We start from the raw sequence: 16,225 nt of genomic DNA on the forward strand, positions 1-16,225 counted from the left end.
GACCATCGAGCGCTGTTGGAATTAATGAATTTCAAATTAAAATCGAATATTTCAATTTCAACCAAAATCAATGAAATTAGCTTGGCGTTCAGCAAATCAAACGAAAGACTTAAGCAACGAACTTGATTGTCGTTGCCGCTGTGCTGTGCTTGTGAAGGGGAATGTAAAAGGAATTTACGTGCTGATTATTTGTATTATGAAAAGCGTAAACATAGTTTGAACTTCCTATGGTGGGCGTGGTCGTCATACCCACTAGGAATTGTAGGACATATTTTTGTGAAAATGCAGTAGTTTTTAGATTATAAATTAAAATTAAATTTTTTCTAATTATTACAATTTTTTTGTTAAAATTATAATTTTCTTAATTATTTTTTTAGTGAAAGAAATTAAAAATTTAAATTAAAAATTAAAAAATGTTAAATTTTATTTCTTTAAATAAATTATTTTAATTCAAAATTTTTTAATTACAAAAAAAAAATTAAAAAATTAATAATTAAAAAATTAAAAATTATAAATTTTAATTAAATTTTTTTATAATTTTTTTTTATTGTTTCACAATTTTATTTATTTAAAATGTCAAACGAAAATTAATATTAATTTTTCAATTATCAAAGCAATTTAGCTCTGAAATTGAAAAAATTTGCTATTTTTTCATGAAAGTCCTTAATTAAGTTAATTGGTAATATCTCCATATACATTCGTATTAATTTAAACAGTAAACTAAACTAAAACCATGCAAGCAAAAAATGCAAAGAGATTGTTTATTAATTGTCTCAATTAAATCTTTCACTAATTGACTTAATTAGCGGATTATCTGAAACGGTTATAAAATGTGGGTAGAATATTTACTAATGCATTTAAAAGCAATATACATACTTACATATGGCTTACTAATTGAGTCAATTAAATTGTTCACTAATTAACTTAATTAAAGGACTAACTAAACGTGCTATAAAACTGGGTATAACATTTGCTAATGCGGTTAAAACAGTATAGTTACAGATCATTTGCTAATTAACTCAATTAAATGTTCACTAATTGACGTAATTAGAGTACCAACTCAACCGGCTATAAGAAGTGGGTAAAGTATTTGTTAATGTTGTTAAAAACAATATACTTGTAGATCATTTACTAATTGGCTCAATTAAAGTAATGGTTGAACCATCTTGTCATATAAATCGGCTTCCTCACTCAATTAAGTTAATAAAATATAGATATATATATATAATATAATAAGTATCCCACCAATAAACAACTATCAATTTAAAGTGTTAACATTTTTTATCACTTGATGTTGTAAAAATATGCTTTTAACATTCCTCCCGCCTTGTCTTGTTCGTGCCATATTGCGCACAAAATTAGATCACTATGGAAATTCCGCTGGACTTCCTGCTTTACTTAAATGCCCGCAAACAAACGCAACGATTGTTTGGCGTGTGTGAAGCTGAAAACCCAACTCGACTCACGTTTTCCAAGTGTTCACACAACGGGACAACACGAAATACAAAATGTTCTAAATCTCCGCTAGTAAAGTCAACGTAACGAATTGAGGCAAGAGACAATTGTATCTAGCAATCAAGATATAAACAATTGTGTGCTTCTACTCAGCATGTGAATAGCAATTTAATAGTGATTGTTGTTTTGTTTTTTTTTTCACTTTTTTTTGCTGTCATTCTTCTTCTCTGCTGCTGCCTTTGCGCCGCGACACCTGTCAATGTTGCAGCTAATAAATTCGCAATTCAACGCGAAAACGTCATAAATCGAATAGGAATTTTTTTCTTACGCGCCAACACAATACGCTTCATTGTGCACAGCAACATTGTGTGACGAACGGACAGACGGACGAACGGGCTGAGGGACCTGGCCGCTGGTGTGGCGGTCATGTCGCAAAGTTATTTTTAGAAATTAAAATCAATTAATTTTCCCGCACAATTGACACATACTGCGCGGTTGTTGTTGTATTGTACGCGGTTACACGCTTTGTTGTTGTTCGTATTTGTTTAACAACATGAACGGCAAAGCAAAATAAAACGATCGGTACGGTTGCGGCCACAGTTCATGGCATATCCCACTTATCTGCCCACATCAGTACTCCAATTACCAGCTGCCAGCAGCCAGCAGCCGCTGACGTGTTGTTGTAAAGTCCCAGCGTTAGCATTTTCCAGCGTTTGGGTTATTCTACATTCCCCTACATGTTGTTGTGCTCGTATTTCTATAGCGTTTTATTTAATGTTGAATTTATTTTATTTATTTTCAATTTTTCAGTCAGCGTAGCACAATAAAAAATGTAATAACTTCGTGACTAGTTGGCATTTACATATTTATGTCTGCATTTTAATACACAACAAGCGCACACGCACACACATACTTCATACATATATGGCATATGAAGTAAATTTGCGCATATAAATTTCAAACAATGTTCGAATAAAATTGCCAGTGCCTTCGGCATTACACAGCACATACTCGCATGTCATATACATGTACATATGTATATATCTGCATATGTATGAGTAAAGCTGCTCATATATGCTTAGAACTTAGCTCGCTTGCTTTTGCTGCTCACGGCTGATCGAGCTCGAGCGCAAACTGGCTTGGCGTTGGAAAACCCCGAATCAGTTTAAAAATCGGCCGCTGGCAACTGCTAAACAAACACCAATGACAACAACAATAGCACAATGTTAATAGCGCACAGTGTTTGTATTGCGGTCATAAAATGCAAACCAAAGTTTTTAACTTCCACTTATATTACCGCTGCTGGCTGATTTTATAAGCTATGCTGAAAGGGGATACATTACTTTTCATAATTACATTATTTAATTACAGTTATGTAATCGTAATTGCAGTATTTGTGATCTGCATTATTGTAAAAGTAGCCTGAAATGAAACGTCATTGTAGTTTTCTTGATCAACATTACTAAAACTGTTATTAAGTAATCATATACAAGCAATACTAGTATTAAAACTTGTGAAACCATTACTAGCTCATCACCATTATGTAAACGGTATCGTAATTGTCATAATTGCGGTTAGTTTTAGGTAAGTCTCTAATTATGTGTAATCGTAATCATAATTTTCATGATTATCATTATAAATACGTAAATCTTTAATTATGTTATTAAAATATTGTAATGGTAATCATTATTTTCATGATTATTAAGCGTAATCATAATCATTATTTTCATGATTACCATTACTGATAAGTAAATCTTTTATTATGTTGTTAAAATACTGTAATCATAATCGTAATTTTCCTGACTACCATTACCAAAATTTAATCGTGAAGAATGTATTTACAATTCTGGAAACGTAATCACAATTTTCATGATAACAAATCGTAAAAATTTTACATTACATTAATTAATTACAACTCTGTAAACGTAATCAAAATTTTATTTTCATGATTACCATTACTGATAAGTAAACCTTTAATTATGTTATTAAAATACTGTAATCATAATCGTATTTTTTATGATTGCCATTACAAAAATTTAATCGTGAAGAATGTAATTTCAATTCTTGAAGCCTAATTATTATTTTCATCATAACAATTACATTACTCTCCAGTCTTGAACCCATAACACTGTTATCAATCTACCACACCCCGCTCACGATCCTACTTAGCGTATCCCGGAAGATATCCCTGTTTGCGTTCCAGATATTAGGTCTGGGAGAGATTAGCTACTTGTTTTAGCGCGAACCTTATGCTTCTTTTATTATGGAAAATAAGCTGAGGCCAGCATGAATTCTGCTCCTTTACTCTCCTTGGCCTGCGCAGTCAATATTGTACCTGACTACCACACAAGCTCGGGGTTGATTGATCTCGATTACTTTATTGGCGTTCATCTTAAGGCATCTAACCTTCCCTTTATAGACTCATGGCTCTTGGATCAGCAGGATGCCCAGATTATACGTTGACGACCACTACAGGATCGGTTCAATGAAGAGCCGGTCCTCATCCCCGCCGTCGTCTACACTACAATCCATCGGGTCCTCTAGCCCCTCCAGAAGTTCCTGCGTGGGTGGCACCCCTCCTTGATCGCATGTACTCATATCAGTGACTTCCAACGTCGCAGCCTGCTTTGACGTGCTAGCGCTAGGTAGCGCTACACCAGCACCTTCTCTGTCTTTCCGCTCACGGTAGCCGCTTAAGGCTGACTTAAAATAGCTATTTGATGTGAATCTGACCCACTGTTCAACGCCGTACACACGCTTCTCAGAGCACATATTAGCAGCGCAAAAAATTACATAAAATCAATTAGAATATAAATAGATACATATAAAAAAATAAAAAAAGTAGATACATATTTTGTATAACAGCACATATCGATATACACACACTCAGCCCTCCTCAAATCAAAATAGAATTAATAACATATTTATATCAACAATAGCTTAGCTTTCAGCTGCGCGCTCAAGCTTATGCTGTTCAGTGATTGAGCGCTTTTCCACGAAACTCTTCAGAACAAAGCGGAGAGAATATTGAACGGCGTCAATAGCTTAAAAGCTAGCAAATACGACCAAACTAGTTCTAGCATGAAATGCAATTTTACTAGCGCCAAGCTTTGGTCTAGCGCCTTGCGTCGCTGATGCGCGGAAATGCTAAAAATACGACGCGAATGAAAAACAGTTTAGCTTAGCAAACCAGCATTACTTTGGCTGGAGCATCGAGCTTTCAGCGCTTGCATTTACGCTCACAATGCACCCTTTCGTGCAAGCGCATGCTTAACATTTACGAGTGTTCGGGACGTGGTGAGGCGGGTGTGTGTTTAGGCACACACACAGCGCGCCACGTTAAGGGCTTAATCGCTTTGACGGGGTGTTTTGAGCAACTCAAAATGTGGGCTTTCACAGCATGCACAAATGCATTTTCGTTTGGGAATTTTCTCTGAGTCGCCTCGCGACCGCAGATCGCAACCGATAGATCGTTGTGGCGTCATACTATCCAGCACGCTAACGTCTCGATTTGCATTGCTAAACGCTTGGAAAATGGCAGCGCTAAGTGAGGTAAATCGTATGCTTAGCAGTTTGGTGCGGCGCGCTACAGAAATATTTAGCGCTGTCATAGCAGCTGTAGCGACTAGTTTTAGAATGACGCGCTTTGTTGACGGTATGCTCAGCGGCATTCGCTCCGCCAATGGCTAAACTGTATGATTGATCTGATTTCGATGGAAACGTACGCGGAAGTCAAGGCTGTGGTTATCGCGCACCTTTGCTGATACAACACAATTCAAGTGGCTAGCTATTTCGATTAAAAATAGATTTCCTTTCAAAATAATATACAAAATAGTGCTGTAAAAAAGTGAGTGTGCGTGACTGGTGCGTTTGCGTAGCGCTTTATAATAAACACTTGGAATATATTATTATATTATAAGCAAAAATTTAGAAAAACCTACCAACTGTGCTTTTGTTAAGTGTTCAACTACAACAATTTATTTCTTTCGCTCGCCTCGTTTCAGTTAACTCAAAACAATTGCTTGGCGCCACCCACCACAGTGCCTCATCTGCAGCTAACACCTTCTACTACACACACAACAACGCCGATGCAATCATCCGCTCAACACTCGCTTTCACTCAAAGTGGAACAAGCACAAGTTTCCACTAACGCATTTCTCGAACCATCTAACGCAACCGCGTCCTTGTCCTCGTCTGTGTCGTCTTCAACCACCTACAACGATCCTTTCGCCGCCTATGCCGAAAACTTCGATCTATCACTACTACCTCAGGATTGTGCTCAAACAAACGCTAATATACCCACTATAGTATATCAATTTGGTTGTAATACACCCACTACACCAACAACGACACCCGCATTGTCCCCAACCGCCGTGCCGTTTCATAACCTATTAACACCACCACAGATTAAAGTCGAGCAAGCCTGGTCGTTCGGTTCCACTATCTCCCTGCCGGAGGAGATCAAGCGCGAGCCACAATCGCAACCGATGCTTAAGTCGGCGAATCAATTGATACCACCACCACCGTATCCGCATATTTATCCCTCACCCCAATCGAGTCCCGCTCAATCGGAATACGGTTTTCCGCAATCACAATTCGCCGGTTGTTTCGAGTCGCAGAGCTCCTCGTTGAGCTCGTCGCGTTCATCTCTGCACCCCTCATCGCCATATCCCTCGCTAGATGCCTGCAATATTAAGCAAGAGTTGCACATCCTGCCACCATCGCCACCAGAGTCCAACTGTGAAGCTCCGTCTCCGCATTCGTCGTGGCCCGATATTAAATCGGAACCGCTTGATGCTGATGTGGAGACTTTGATCGATCTGAAAATGTTGCTCGATAAAAAGGAGTTCTCCAACGCAGCTTATAACGACTACAACAATAGCAGTAGTGAATGTCATTTGAAACCGTCGGTAGCGATGCCCGTACAACAACAACAACAACAGCAGCATCAGCAACAACAGCAACAGAAAAGTCAAGATCATCAAATGCTACGTGAGTTCTTCGAAGAGAACCACTTTCCCATGGGTTGTAGCATGAATCAAGTTGGTGGCAATATCGAACAAGTGATCTCAATGGCCCTCGAGGATACGAAGAGCCAGGCCGTGGAGACCTGTGCCAAATTGCAGATATCACAAGGTAAGTTATATATTGAAGACTCAGTTCTTGTTTTGGGGACGATTTTAAGGGTTTATTTATTGATAATATCGTCAATTATACAACTATAGTTCCTTCCTTTAATCGGTAACAGACTTGATAATGTTCCTTACAGTCGGTAATAGACTTGATAATTTTTGGTTTTAAGCTTACTGAGCAGTTTCATATTTCTTTTAGGAAAGATTTAAAAGTCGCGAGACCAAAGTATATCCTTAAGGCTTCCACTTTAATTCGAAGTGCTTCGATGAAGTCAATACGTCAAAAAAGTAGTCAAAGTTCGGAGGCTTTAGCAGTTTCTGACAGCCTATAGTGTAAATACGGGATCTTAAAAAAATTTTTACCTTAAATTTAACAAAGTAAATGAATTCCAATTTCCGTGGACCCGAATAATACGCGATTTCAATACCATAAACTCAAAATTTATATTAAGGCTCTCAGCACTTTACGTATAAATATTGCTTGAGCTCCACTTTTAGGTTCTTCATAGTTTAAAGTACTAAGCTCGTTTCATAGTAAAGATTGTTCGTAGAAGGTGTACGATCTATCTTCAAAGATTGTCTCTCTTTGGTATTATTGAGAACTCTATGTGACTTCAATAATTGATCAAAGGGCTACCGAAATTTCTAAAGCTTTATTGATGCAGTGAAAGGTACTAATTAACTAAGTCTCATATTTTATGTCCTCCAATTGATTTCCTACTTTTGAAAACGTGTCTACGCCCATTTTACCGAGTCTCTAATGGAAAAATTTTGTCTCATTGAAAAAATTTAGTCTTAATGTTCTCGTCTATTTTTCAGATCCCTGCGATTGGTCGGTATCTCAAGCACACTCTTGGCTACGTTCCACAGTAGCCCAGTTCAAATTGCCAGAAATTGAAGATTTGGAGGCAAAATTCCCGGAAAATGGTGCAGCACTAATATTACTCAGCGAGGAGGAATTTAAGCGACGAGTGCCAGAGGTGAGTGGAAAACAAGAGCATTTTGTGAAAAGGCGAATTATCGAAAAATGCAAAATCGTTTACAGCAAAATTTAATTATCGATAGGTGAAAAATCTTTTCCATAAAATCGGTTTATCAATAAACAACAAAATTTATTTTACTTGGAATTTTTGCATGCAATCGATTTATCGATAAATTAAAAATCATTTTGCATAAAATCGGTTTATAGATAATTTTTTGCATACAATCGTTTTATCGCTAAATTAAAAATAATTTTTCATGAAATCGAATTATCGAAAAAGGAATCGGTTATCGATAAAAACGAAAAATTTATTAACTTAGAATTTTGCATACAATCGATGTATCGATAGATACGGAAAAAATTGCTTTCATAGATTTTTAGTAGAAAATCAAATTATCGATAAACGAAAATCATTTTGCATAAAATCGGTTTAACGGTAAATACGAAAAAAGCTATTAGGGCCAATAACTTTTAATAAAACTAAATTCAAATTCAAACGAATTTCACTTACGCAATCGCAACTCGTTTACTAAGCCGTCCCTTGTGTTAAGTAGAGCACAGAAAACCAAAGCAAGATGCAAGGTAGTTTTTCCATTATAATGTTTCGTATTGTTGTTAGTGCGCGGCACCGTAAATGCCGTAAGCTTTAATATGCATTTGCCCCAAAAATACAGTTTCACGAGTTGGACAACATTCGGGCGGGCAGAGCGGCATGTGCAGAAGACGCATTCAATAATGTTTAGTGGTGGACAAAAGACGAAAGCACTGCTTATCAAAGCAGCAACAGCAAAACAGCAACAAAAGCAAGGAGAGAAAGAAAGAAAGACGGGCTTGTCGAAGTGGTCGCACCAAATTCCAAATACTCATATAACAAATACGAATGGGTTACAAAATCAAGGGGCCAAAATTTAATTTTGCACAAAAATGGACATTGTAAAATTAAACAAACACAAATAAGTAGGCAACAACAAAGTAGCAAACCAGCGAAGAAGAGACGAGAGAATCGAAGAAACAAGTTTCGTAACCGCGTTGACGTCATTTTCGTATAAGCCCGACACACACACACGCACACTCACTCAATGAAGAAGCAGCGCTTGTGCCTAAAAGCCATAATTAAAGTAAAACAACTACAACAATGATAGCGCAACGGTAAGGTGCTTCAGACGCCACCATCACCAACAACAACACACCGCTGAAACTAGTAACGATTAGTAAGCTTTTAACGCACCACAACACCGACACAAGTGGCAAGCGGTGCGCGGTACCGAGCGTGGAACGAGTGACTAGTTAAAAGCAATAACAACAAAAATGTGTTAAATTTATTTTTGGACTAACCAAATGGAAGATCCGAAAGAAAGGAGGAAGACTAATGGTAAAAATAACAACAGTTATCGAGTTGAAGCGCTGGAATGCAGAGGCAAAGGTGGCAAAGGGAGAGCGCGATAGCGTGCGAAAGAGAGCGAGAGCGGCGCGTTAAATGAGCTTTGTTGAAGAAAATGTGTTTTTGCTTGTTGTTTCTTGTTGTTTTTGTTCTATAAACGGGTATGCAAACGAAAGTAAGTGACTAGCACCAAGTGCTATGGAAAACAAGTGCGGCAATAAAGCAAAAACAATAAAATTAAAACGAGCTGCACTTGCGCAAAGTATTGAAGAGTGTTGCCACCGGTATAAACTGAAACATTTCTGAAATAAATTCTTAAAATCGTCGATAAAATAGCGGGTGCTATTAATTATAATGGTAATTACATGATTTTCAGACCCGTGCCCACAAATGGTGCACTCGTTCCAAACTGACCTAACCCAAAAATTTTCGAAAGTTTCTGAGCTTTTGAAACTCAATAGAAAACTTCCGCAACAGTAATCCTGAGGTTTTTTTAACTTCTTCTTCTTTAAGGTCTGAGATCTGAAGATATTTACAATTTCTAACGGTTCTTTCCATTTTTGCGGCTGCCACTATCTATTAATATACTAGAAGAACAGTTTAGTTCAAAACTCACATGCGAGTAACCATATATTCAAAATTTAGCTTCAGCAATGGCCCTCAAACACCCTTCCAGTCAAAATCTCAGAGAACAAGGTATACAAAACGAGAGAAAACCAAACGAAAAAAAGACTCAAAAGGGTACATTCCACTAAGTTCATACTATGTTCATTTCTAAAAAAGATGGCAACACTGGCCGGTAAACATGCAGCAATATAAGCCAAATCAACGAAATCAGCAAAGCGAAAAAAATTGCGCAAAACAAAAAAACCAAAAAGTCGAAAATGACAAGAAAACCGGCAAATGCAACAACAACGACAACAACGCGCGGCAGCAATCAAAACAAAATCGCAGCCAGAACGACTTCATATCGACGACACGACACTCTTTTGAAAGTGCAAAGAGGAAGAGTAAACGGAGCGTCGGTGACGGCGACAGATTGACCATGATCACGTCAAAGCCGCGCACCAGCCAGACACAATCGCAAGCTAGCAGCCTGAGAGCGGACAGACGTCGCCGAAGAAATGCAATCGATGAAATGAAAAAATCAGTAACCGTGGTCATGGACGAAGGTGAAAAAGAATGCGCGAGTGTGAAGGTTGTTTAGTGAAATTGTAGCTGTCGCCGCTATCGCGCCGCTGCAACGTCGGCTGGCGGCGAAAGGGGGCCGAAAGGCCGTTCGTTGCTGTGGCTTCGTCGCGACCAGCTGGAAAATTATTATGCGCCGAATTGTGATAATTTACCCAAAGCTGATGCGTTGTGCATAATGTGCAAAAGCAACAAAAGTGGCAGCAACAACAACAACAATATAAATTCAGTTGTTTGGGAAAAGAGACAAACAAGTCGCCGAGTTGCATGTTGGACGGCACAGCAACAATAACAATACGGTGCACAACAACACTACAAACAGTCGAAACAGCAATGACAACAACAACAATACGGCTCGCATGACGATGTGGAAATAAAGTAACTGAGCCAACGACCAGCAACGACATTGCAAGGTGAAAGTGAGCCGATTTTGTCATTATGGTTGTTGTAGTTATATATACACAATAAGCTCGTTGATTGTTGCTGCTATTGATATGTTGTTGTTGTACAACAACACTGGGCCGTATTGTAGATTGCGTGTCTTTCGGCGCTTTGGCTGTTTTGTAGGCAACCACGTTGTTGGGCCACTCTCGACCCACCACCGCCCGCTCTGCCCCCTCGGCGCACATTCACTGCCACAACAGCCGATTCGGCGCAGTGACGACGTGGTCTGATCACTGCTGGCCCACTCTTATGCGCTGGTCTATAAATATCACAATATTAATGGTTTTTTGGGTTTCGTTACTCGCTACTCGTTTGCATTGTGTCTGCTTGCTGCTGTTGCACTTTTCGGTACTGCTGTTGGTTACCGTGTCAATTGTAGATGAAAATATTCCATCAATGCAATCTCGGCTGAATGGCATCGCGCCGGCTTGGTTTGCATTTGGCTTTTCATTTTTTGATTTTTTTTTTGTTATTGTTACAAGTGTGCGTGTTTGATTGGCTGTTGTTGTTGTTGTTAGATAGGTTGCATTGGTTGCTTCTTTCTTTTGTTTAACACTTTGATTTCGGTGACGGGTAAATCAGCGTTGATTGATCTAAATGAGGGAAATATGCAAATATCGATAACAAGCAGCAATTGTTGTGCTTCTTCTTCCCAATTAGGTTTGCATTAGGCGCTCAGAGTGGGTCAATTAAGGGAGAGTCACTCCTTTCTTGTTTTTTGATTGAGTTCTTTCAGTTAACACTCATTCAGAATGACCGTTAAATAAGAAAATTAAGCTAGAACTAATTAAATATATAAATAAATGTATCGGATTCCAAAAAATATCGAACCGAAAAGCTTTTTTGTAAGCTTAAGCTCAGTTTTCAGCCTAAAAAAGACTGCTCTAACAGAATTAAATTCTAGAAATATTCTGCAATGTGTCAGATAAAGAAAAACTGTGTGGACATATTTGAAGTTAACTTTTTCAGTTCAAGTTCTCCCAGCAACAAAATATTGCGAGCTTATTAGAATATCTGAGTCGTCCCTAATCAAAATACAGGTGTTACTAAAATAAAAGCTTTTTTTGACTTATACTACAATAAAGGCTTAGAGATTAGAAATTCGGGAAAGAGAACCCCGAATGCTAAAACATTTCTTTCAAATAAGTCCAAATATATGTGAGAGAAGAAAATTTGAGCTGTGTGCGCTTAAAAATCAAAGATTAGCTTACAGTTCATATATAAAGAAAAGGTATAAGCGAAAGATCGGGTTCTCATCATAAACATGCTGTGCTCTTGACTGACCTTCTATGGAACAGTGTTGAAATCACGTTTCCTCTGTGAACGGATCGGCAAAAAAAATCCGCACTAACTTTGAGGAAGTTTCGTTTTCCTTATTTTTTTGTTGTTGTGTTGAATATTATTTTTGTTGTTGTTGTATTCAATATAATTTTTTGTTGTAGTGGCTTCTATTTTTCTAAAAATTGTAGATATTGCTACAGAGCTGACATTTCTAATTAGAAAATTTTTGTTGTTGTCTTGAATATTATTGTTTTTGTTACAGTGGACTCTCTTTTCGAATTGTTTGTGATTTTTGCTGCAGAGCTGAGATTTCTAATAAGAAAATTTTGTGTTGTTGTATTGAATATTATTTTTGTTTTTGTTGTTGTAGGGGCTTCTCTTTTTCCAAAAAATTTGAAGATATTGCTAAAATTTTGTGTTGTTGCATTGAATATTATTTTTGTTTTTGTTGTTGTAAATATTGCTACGGAGCTAGCATTTCTAATTAGAAATTTTAGTTGTTGCATTGAATATTATTTTTGTTATTGTTGTAGTGGCTTTTCTTTTCCCAATTATTTGAGATATTGCCACCCAGCAGACATTTCTAATTAGAACCAAACTTGATTGGAGCCAAGAGTTTTTTTAGTTCAAATATTATATATTTAAAGATAGCTTCCAAACTACCAGTTCTTGACCGGAAATGAAGTACACTCGGCATACGTGAACTAGATTTTCCTGAGAACAACTCACTAAGAAGACAACCCATTGACCTATGAGCTTTAGTTTTGTGAACCACTTTTAAGCGAACAGAAAATGTGGAGTGAGTTTTTTTAAAAAATGATTTAATATATTGTCTTAAAAACAATTGTCCCAAGACAAAACAAACTGCTAGTTATCTGGAAGTTATTAAATTTGAAGAACAAGGAAAAACGTTTACTTCGAGGACACCAAAGCTGAAAACCCTTCACAAATAAAAACGTTTTTCATACGAGAACTTGACGTTAATCGGTCAGTTTGCAGCTATATGCTTGTGGCGTCTGCTCTAAACAATTGTTTCCGAGATTATGATGTTATACCGTTATTATAAGTAATAATCCTAGCCAAATTGCGTGCTGATATCTTGCCAAATAAAGAACTTTTTCAAATAAGAACTTGAGTTTATTCGGTCAGCTCGTATGGGAGCTATATGCTATGATGGTTCGATATCGGCGGTTTCGAAAGATAAGCAACTTTTCGGGAAGACAGGGAAGTGTGTTAAATCAACTCAGCTCGTCACGCTGATTGTTTTATTCTGGGTGTTACAAACTTAATATAAACTTTTAAAAATATAAAAATATTTATTTTTTTAATTTTCACATCGAAAATCAATTTAAATTTGCCACAAAACAATGCTCGAAATCACTATTATTACAAAACTCAGCTATTTATTAATTTATATACGAAAACCTACATAAATATATTACTGTTAAAATCATATAATCATTAGCCGCACACTATCAATCAAAATATATAACAAAAAAAGAGAGCAATAATTACAAACAAAAAATATTTCCAAAAGCTAAGCCTACGCGAGAGTCCATTGCTCACATGCAATAAAAGCATGGTTTGGTCAAAGGTCGAGCTAATATGCCACTGGCATGCTTTTATTTACATACATACATATATACGTATGACCATATATATGTAGATAAATAGTTGCAATCAAAACAAAGTGCTTCTTTTGGTTAAACTTCCAAAAATCGCCGCTAATACCAGTTATTTGTCGCCATCGAATTGTGTAACCGGGCATCTCTCTTTCCACACATACACACACACGCACACATGTACACTCGCGCTGCCATACACATTCGTTGGGCGCTTACATAATTCTTAGAAAAGACAAGATAAAAACAGAAACTGTAATGATGGCACCGCATAAACATTAAATGACTAAGTTTTGACTGACTTTGGTATTAACTGAGCGTATGCAAATGAGAGCTGTTGACTTTCGTCGCGACAAGGCCGAATTTCGATACAAAATGAAATACATATACAAATATATGCATGTATACAAATGTGTGTATACATGTACGATGAAAATATATTTGTGGCAGCGGCTGCAGGGAAGCGCTGTTAGCAACGGTAGTTTAGTTGTTGGCTTTTATTGCCAGACACAGTTAATGGACTTTGATGTTTTTGGCATTCCTCATTATGGCCTCACGGGAAAATCGATTATTTAGATAATAATAATAATTATTATAATATAATAAATATATATGCGAGTAGACATATTTGGAAATATCTATAAAGGGTTGGTGATTATAAGCCATTGTTCATTCCACACTGCTTACGCGGTTATAGCCGAGTTTACAGCAGAGCGCCAGTTATGGTCACCACCTGGCCTTTCCAACGTAGAGGAGGCTTCCTCTTCCTCTGCTTCCTCCGGCCGGTACCGCGTTGAACACTCTCAGAGCTGGAATATTTTCATCCTGATGACATGATCCAGCCAGTGTAGCCGCTGTCTCTTAATTCGCTGAACTATGTCAATAGCGTCATATATCTCGTATTGAGTAGGCTTATCCCACGGTACTTGGCGCAGATTGTGAGGTCTTCCTTTTTATGGATTGGACAGAGCACACTTAAATTCCAGTCATCGGGAATGCTTTCGTCCGACCATATTCTACAAATAAGTTGATGCATGCTCTTTATCAGTTATTCGCTGCCATATTTGAACAGCTCGTCTGGCAACCCATCAGTCTTAGCCTCTTTGCTGTTCTTCAGACGGGTAATTGCTATTCGAATTTCTTCATGGTCGGACAATGTGACGTCTGCTCCATCGCTATCGATTGGGAAATCGGTTTAACATCTCCTAGTGTTGTGCTTTCACTGCTATTCACCAGGTTGGAAAAGTGTTCCCTCCATAATTTCAGTATGCTCTGGGTTTCAGTCACTAGATCACCGCTGGAGGTTCTAAAAGAATATGCTCCAGATCTTAAAACCTTCAGTTAGTCTTAAAAACTTCTATTATTCTACGGCTATTACCATAACAATGTAGCGTTATTTACTTTCCAACGAGGTCTGAGTATAAGAAAAGGGCGCTGGAGATCATAACCCGAGAATACTATGGATGCCAAGGCCATTTGTCGAAGTTATTCTAAAGTTTTCACTGATTTGTCGCACTGTGTATGATCTCTATACTTGCATGTTTAGTATGTTCTTTATATAGATCTTACGTAGCCATTAAATTATATTTGATCACACATTTCAACGTGCAAAATTTTGCTATACTGGAGCGTCTGTTCTTCTAGAGAAATTCATATACTCGTATAATAATACATTTTTATTTTAAATCTTTTAAAATCTTTTACCAGCAGCTGAATTGCACTGATTAATTTTCCTTATCTTCTTTCATTTCAGAGCGGCTCCGACTTGTACGCGCAGCTAGAGGTGTGGCGCTATCATTTCAACAGCAATGCGGCAGAAAGCGACGGTAAGCTTCATAAGAAACACTTTAATCTCTACTAAAGCAAATTAATCAACGAATTACTTGCACTTTCAGATGACGAGGATATGCTGCCCACCACAAGCGCTCTAGCTGTTGCCGGCACAACAACAACCACAACAGCAAAATCAACTGACACGAAGCGCACCGGCCGCAGCGGTGGCTCACACATACACCTGTGGCAATTCCTCAAGGAACTGCTCGCCGAACCGCATGCACACGGCACGGCCATACGTTGGATCGACCGCAACCGGGGCATATTCAAGATTGAAGATTCGGTGCGTGTAGCGAAATTATGGGGCGGACGCAAGAATCGACCAGCAATGAATTACGACAAATTATCGCGTTCCATACGGCAGTACTATAAGAAGGGGATCATGAAGAAGACCGAGCGCTCACAACGTTTGGTCTATCAGTTCTGTCATCCCTATCAGTTGTAAGCTGGAGAGCACAAATTAGAAGAAATGTGAAAGTGAGGCGGCGCGTAGAAAATAAAAAAGGCATTTGGGTAATGCAATGTTCATTTGGTGTGGCAAAGAAATGGCCTTATTGACAAATCAATAATTTATTGCTATTTATTTATTTATTTATTGCATATACATATATACAAAATATTTATTTATTTATTTATTTAAATTATAACGAAAACATATTTATTCGTGGATGCTAAGAAGTTCAATAATTTATTTATTTATTAAAATATTTATTTATTTATAAACGAAAGAAAGTGCCTGTAAAATTACGCAACGCTGTTGTGTTAGAGGCCACAGCATTGCTTAATAATGCTGTTGATAATTCTTGTATCTCTGAAATGTCCAGTGACCAATAATAACTTACGGCAATACTGTTAGTATTGCTGCGTATGAAAATTGGCAACGTTGGAACGGTTTTAAAGCAATATT

General features: G+C 37.5%; 1 protein-coding gene across 1 annotated transcript in view; it reads left to right on the plus strand.

Moving 5' to 3' along the window:
• LOC126758371 (DNA-binding protein D-ETS-4) overlaps window positions 1-15,880 on the plus strand; it is a 34,725-nt gene extending 18,845 nt beyond the window's left edge. The window contains exons 2-5 of the mRNA XM_050472630.1: window positions 5,460-6,591; window positions 7,407-7,567; window positions 15,239-15,311; window positions 15,381-15,880. Of these exons, the coding sequence (XP_050328587.1) occupies window positions 5,460-6,591; window positions 7,407-7,567; window positions 15,239-15,311; window positions 15,381-15,763 (1,749 nt within the window). The 3' untranslated portion in view covers window positions 15,764-15,880. The remainder of the gene's footprint in view (window positions 1-5,459; window positions 6,592-7,406; window positions 7,568-15,238; window positions 15,312-15,380) is intronic.
• The last annotated feature ends 345 nt before the right edge of the window (window positions 15,881-16,225 follow it).

The sequence above is a fragment of the Bactrocera neohumeralis genome, chromosome 2 (assembly GCF_024586455.1).
Source record: "Bactrocera neohumeralis isolate Rockhampton chromosome 2, APGP_CSIRO_Bneo_wtdbg2-racon-allhic-juicebox.fasta_v2, whole genome shotgun sequence".
Classification (NCBI taxonomy): domain Eukaryota; kingdom Metazoa; phylum Arthropoda; class Insecta; order Diptera; family Tephritidae; genus Bactrocera; species Bactrocera neohumeralis.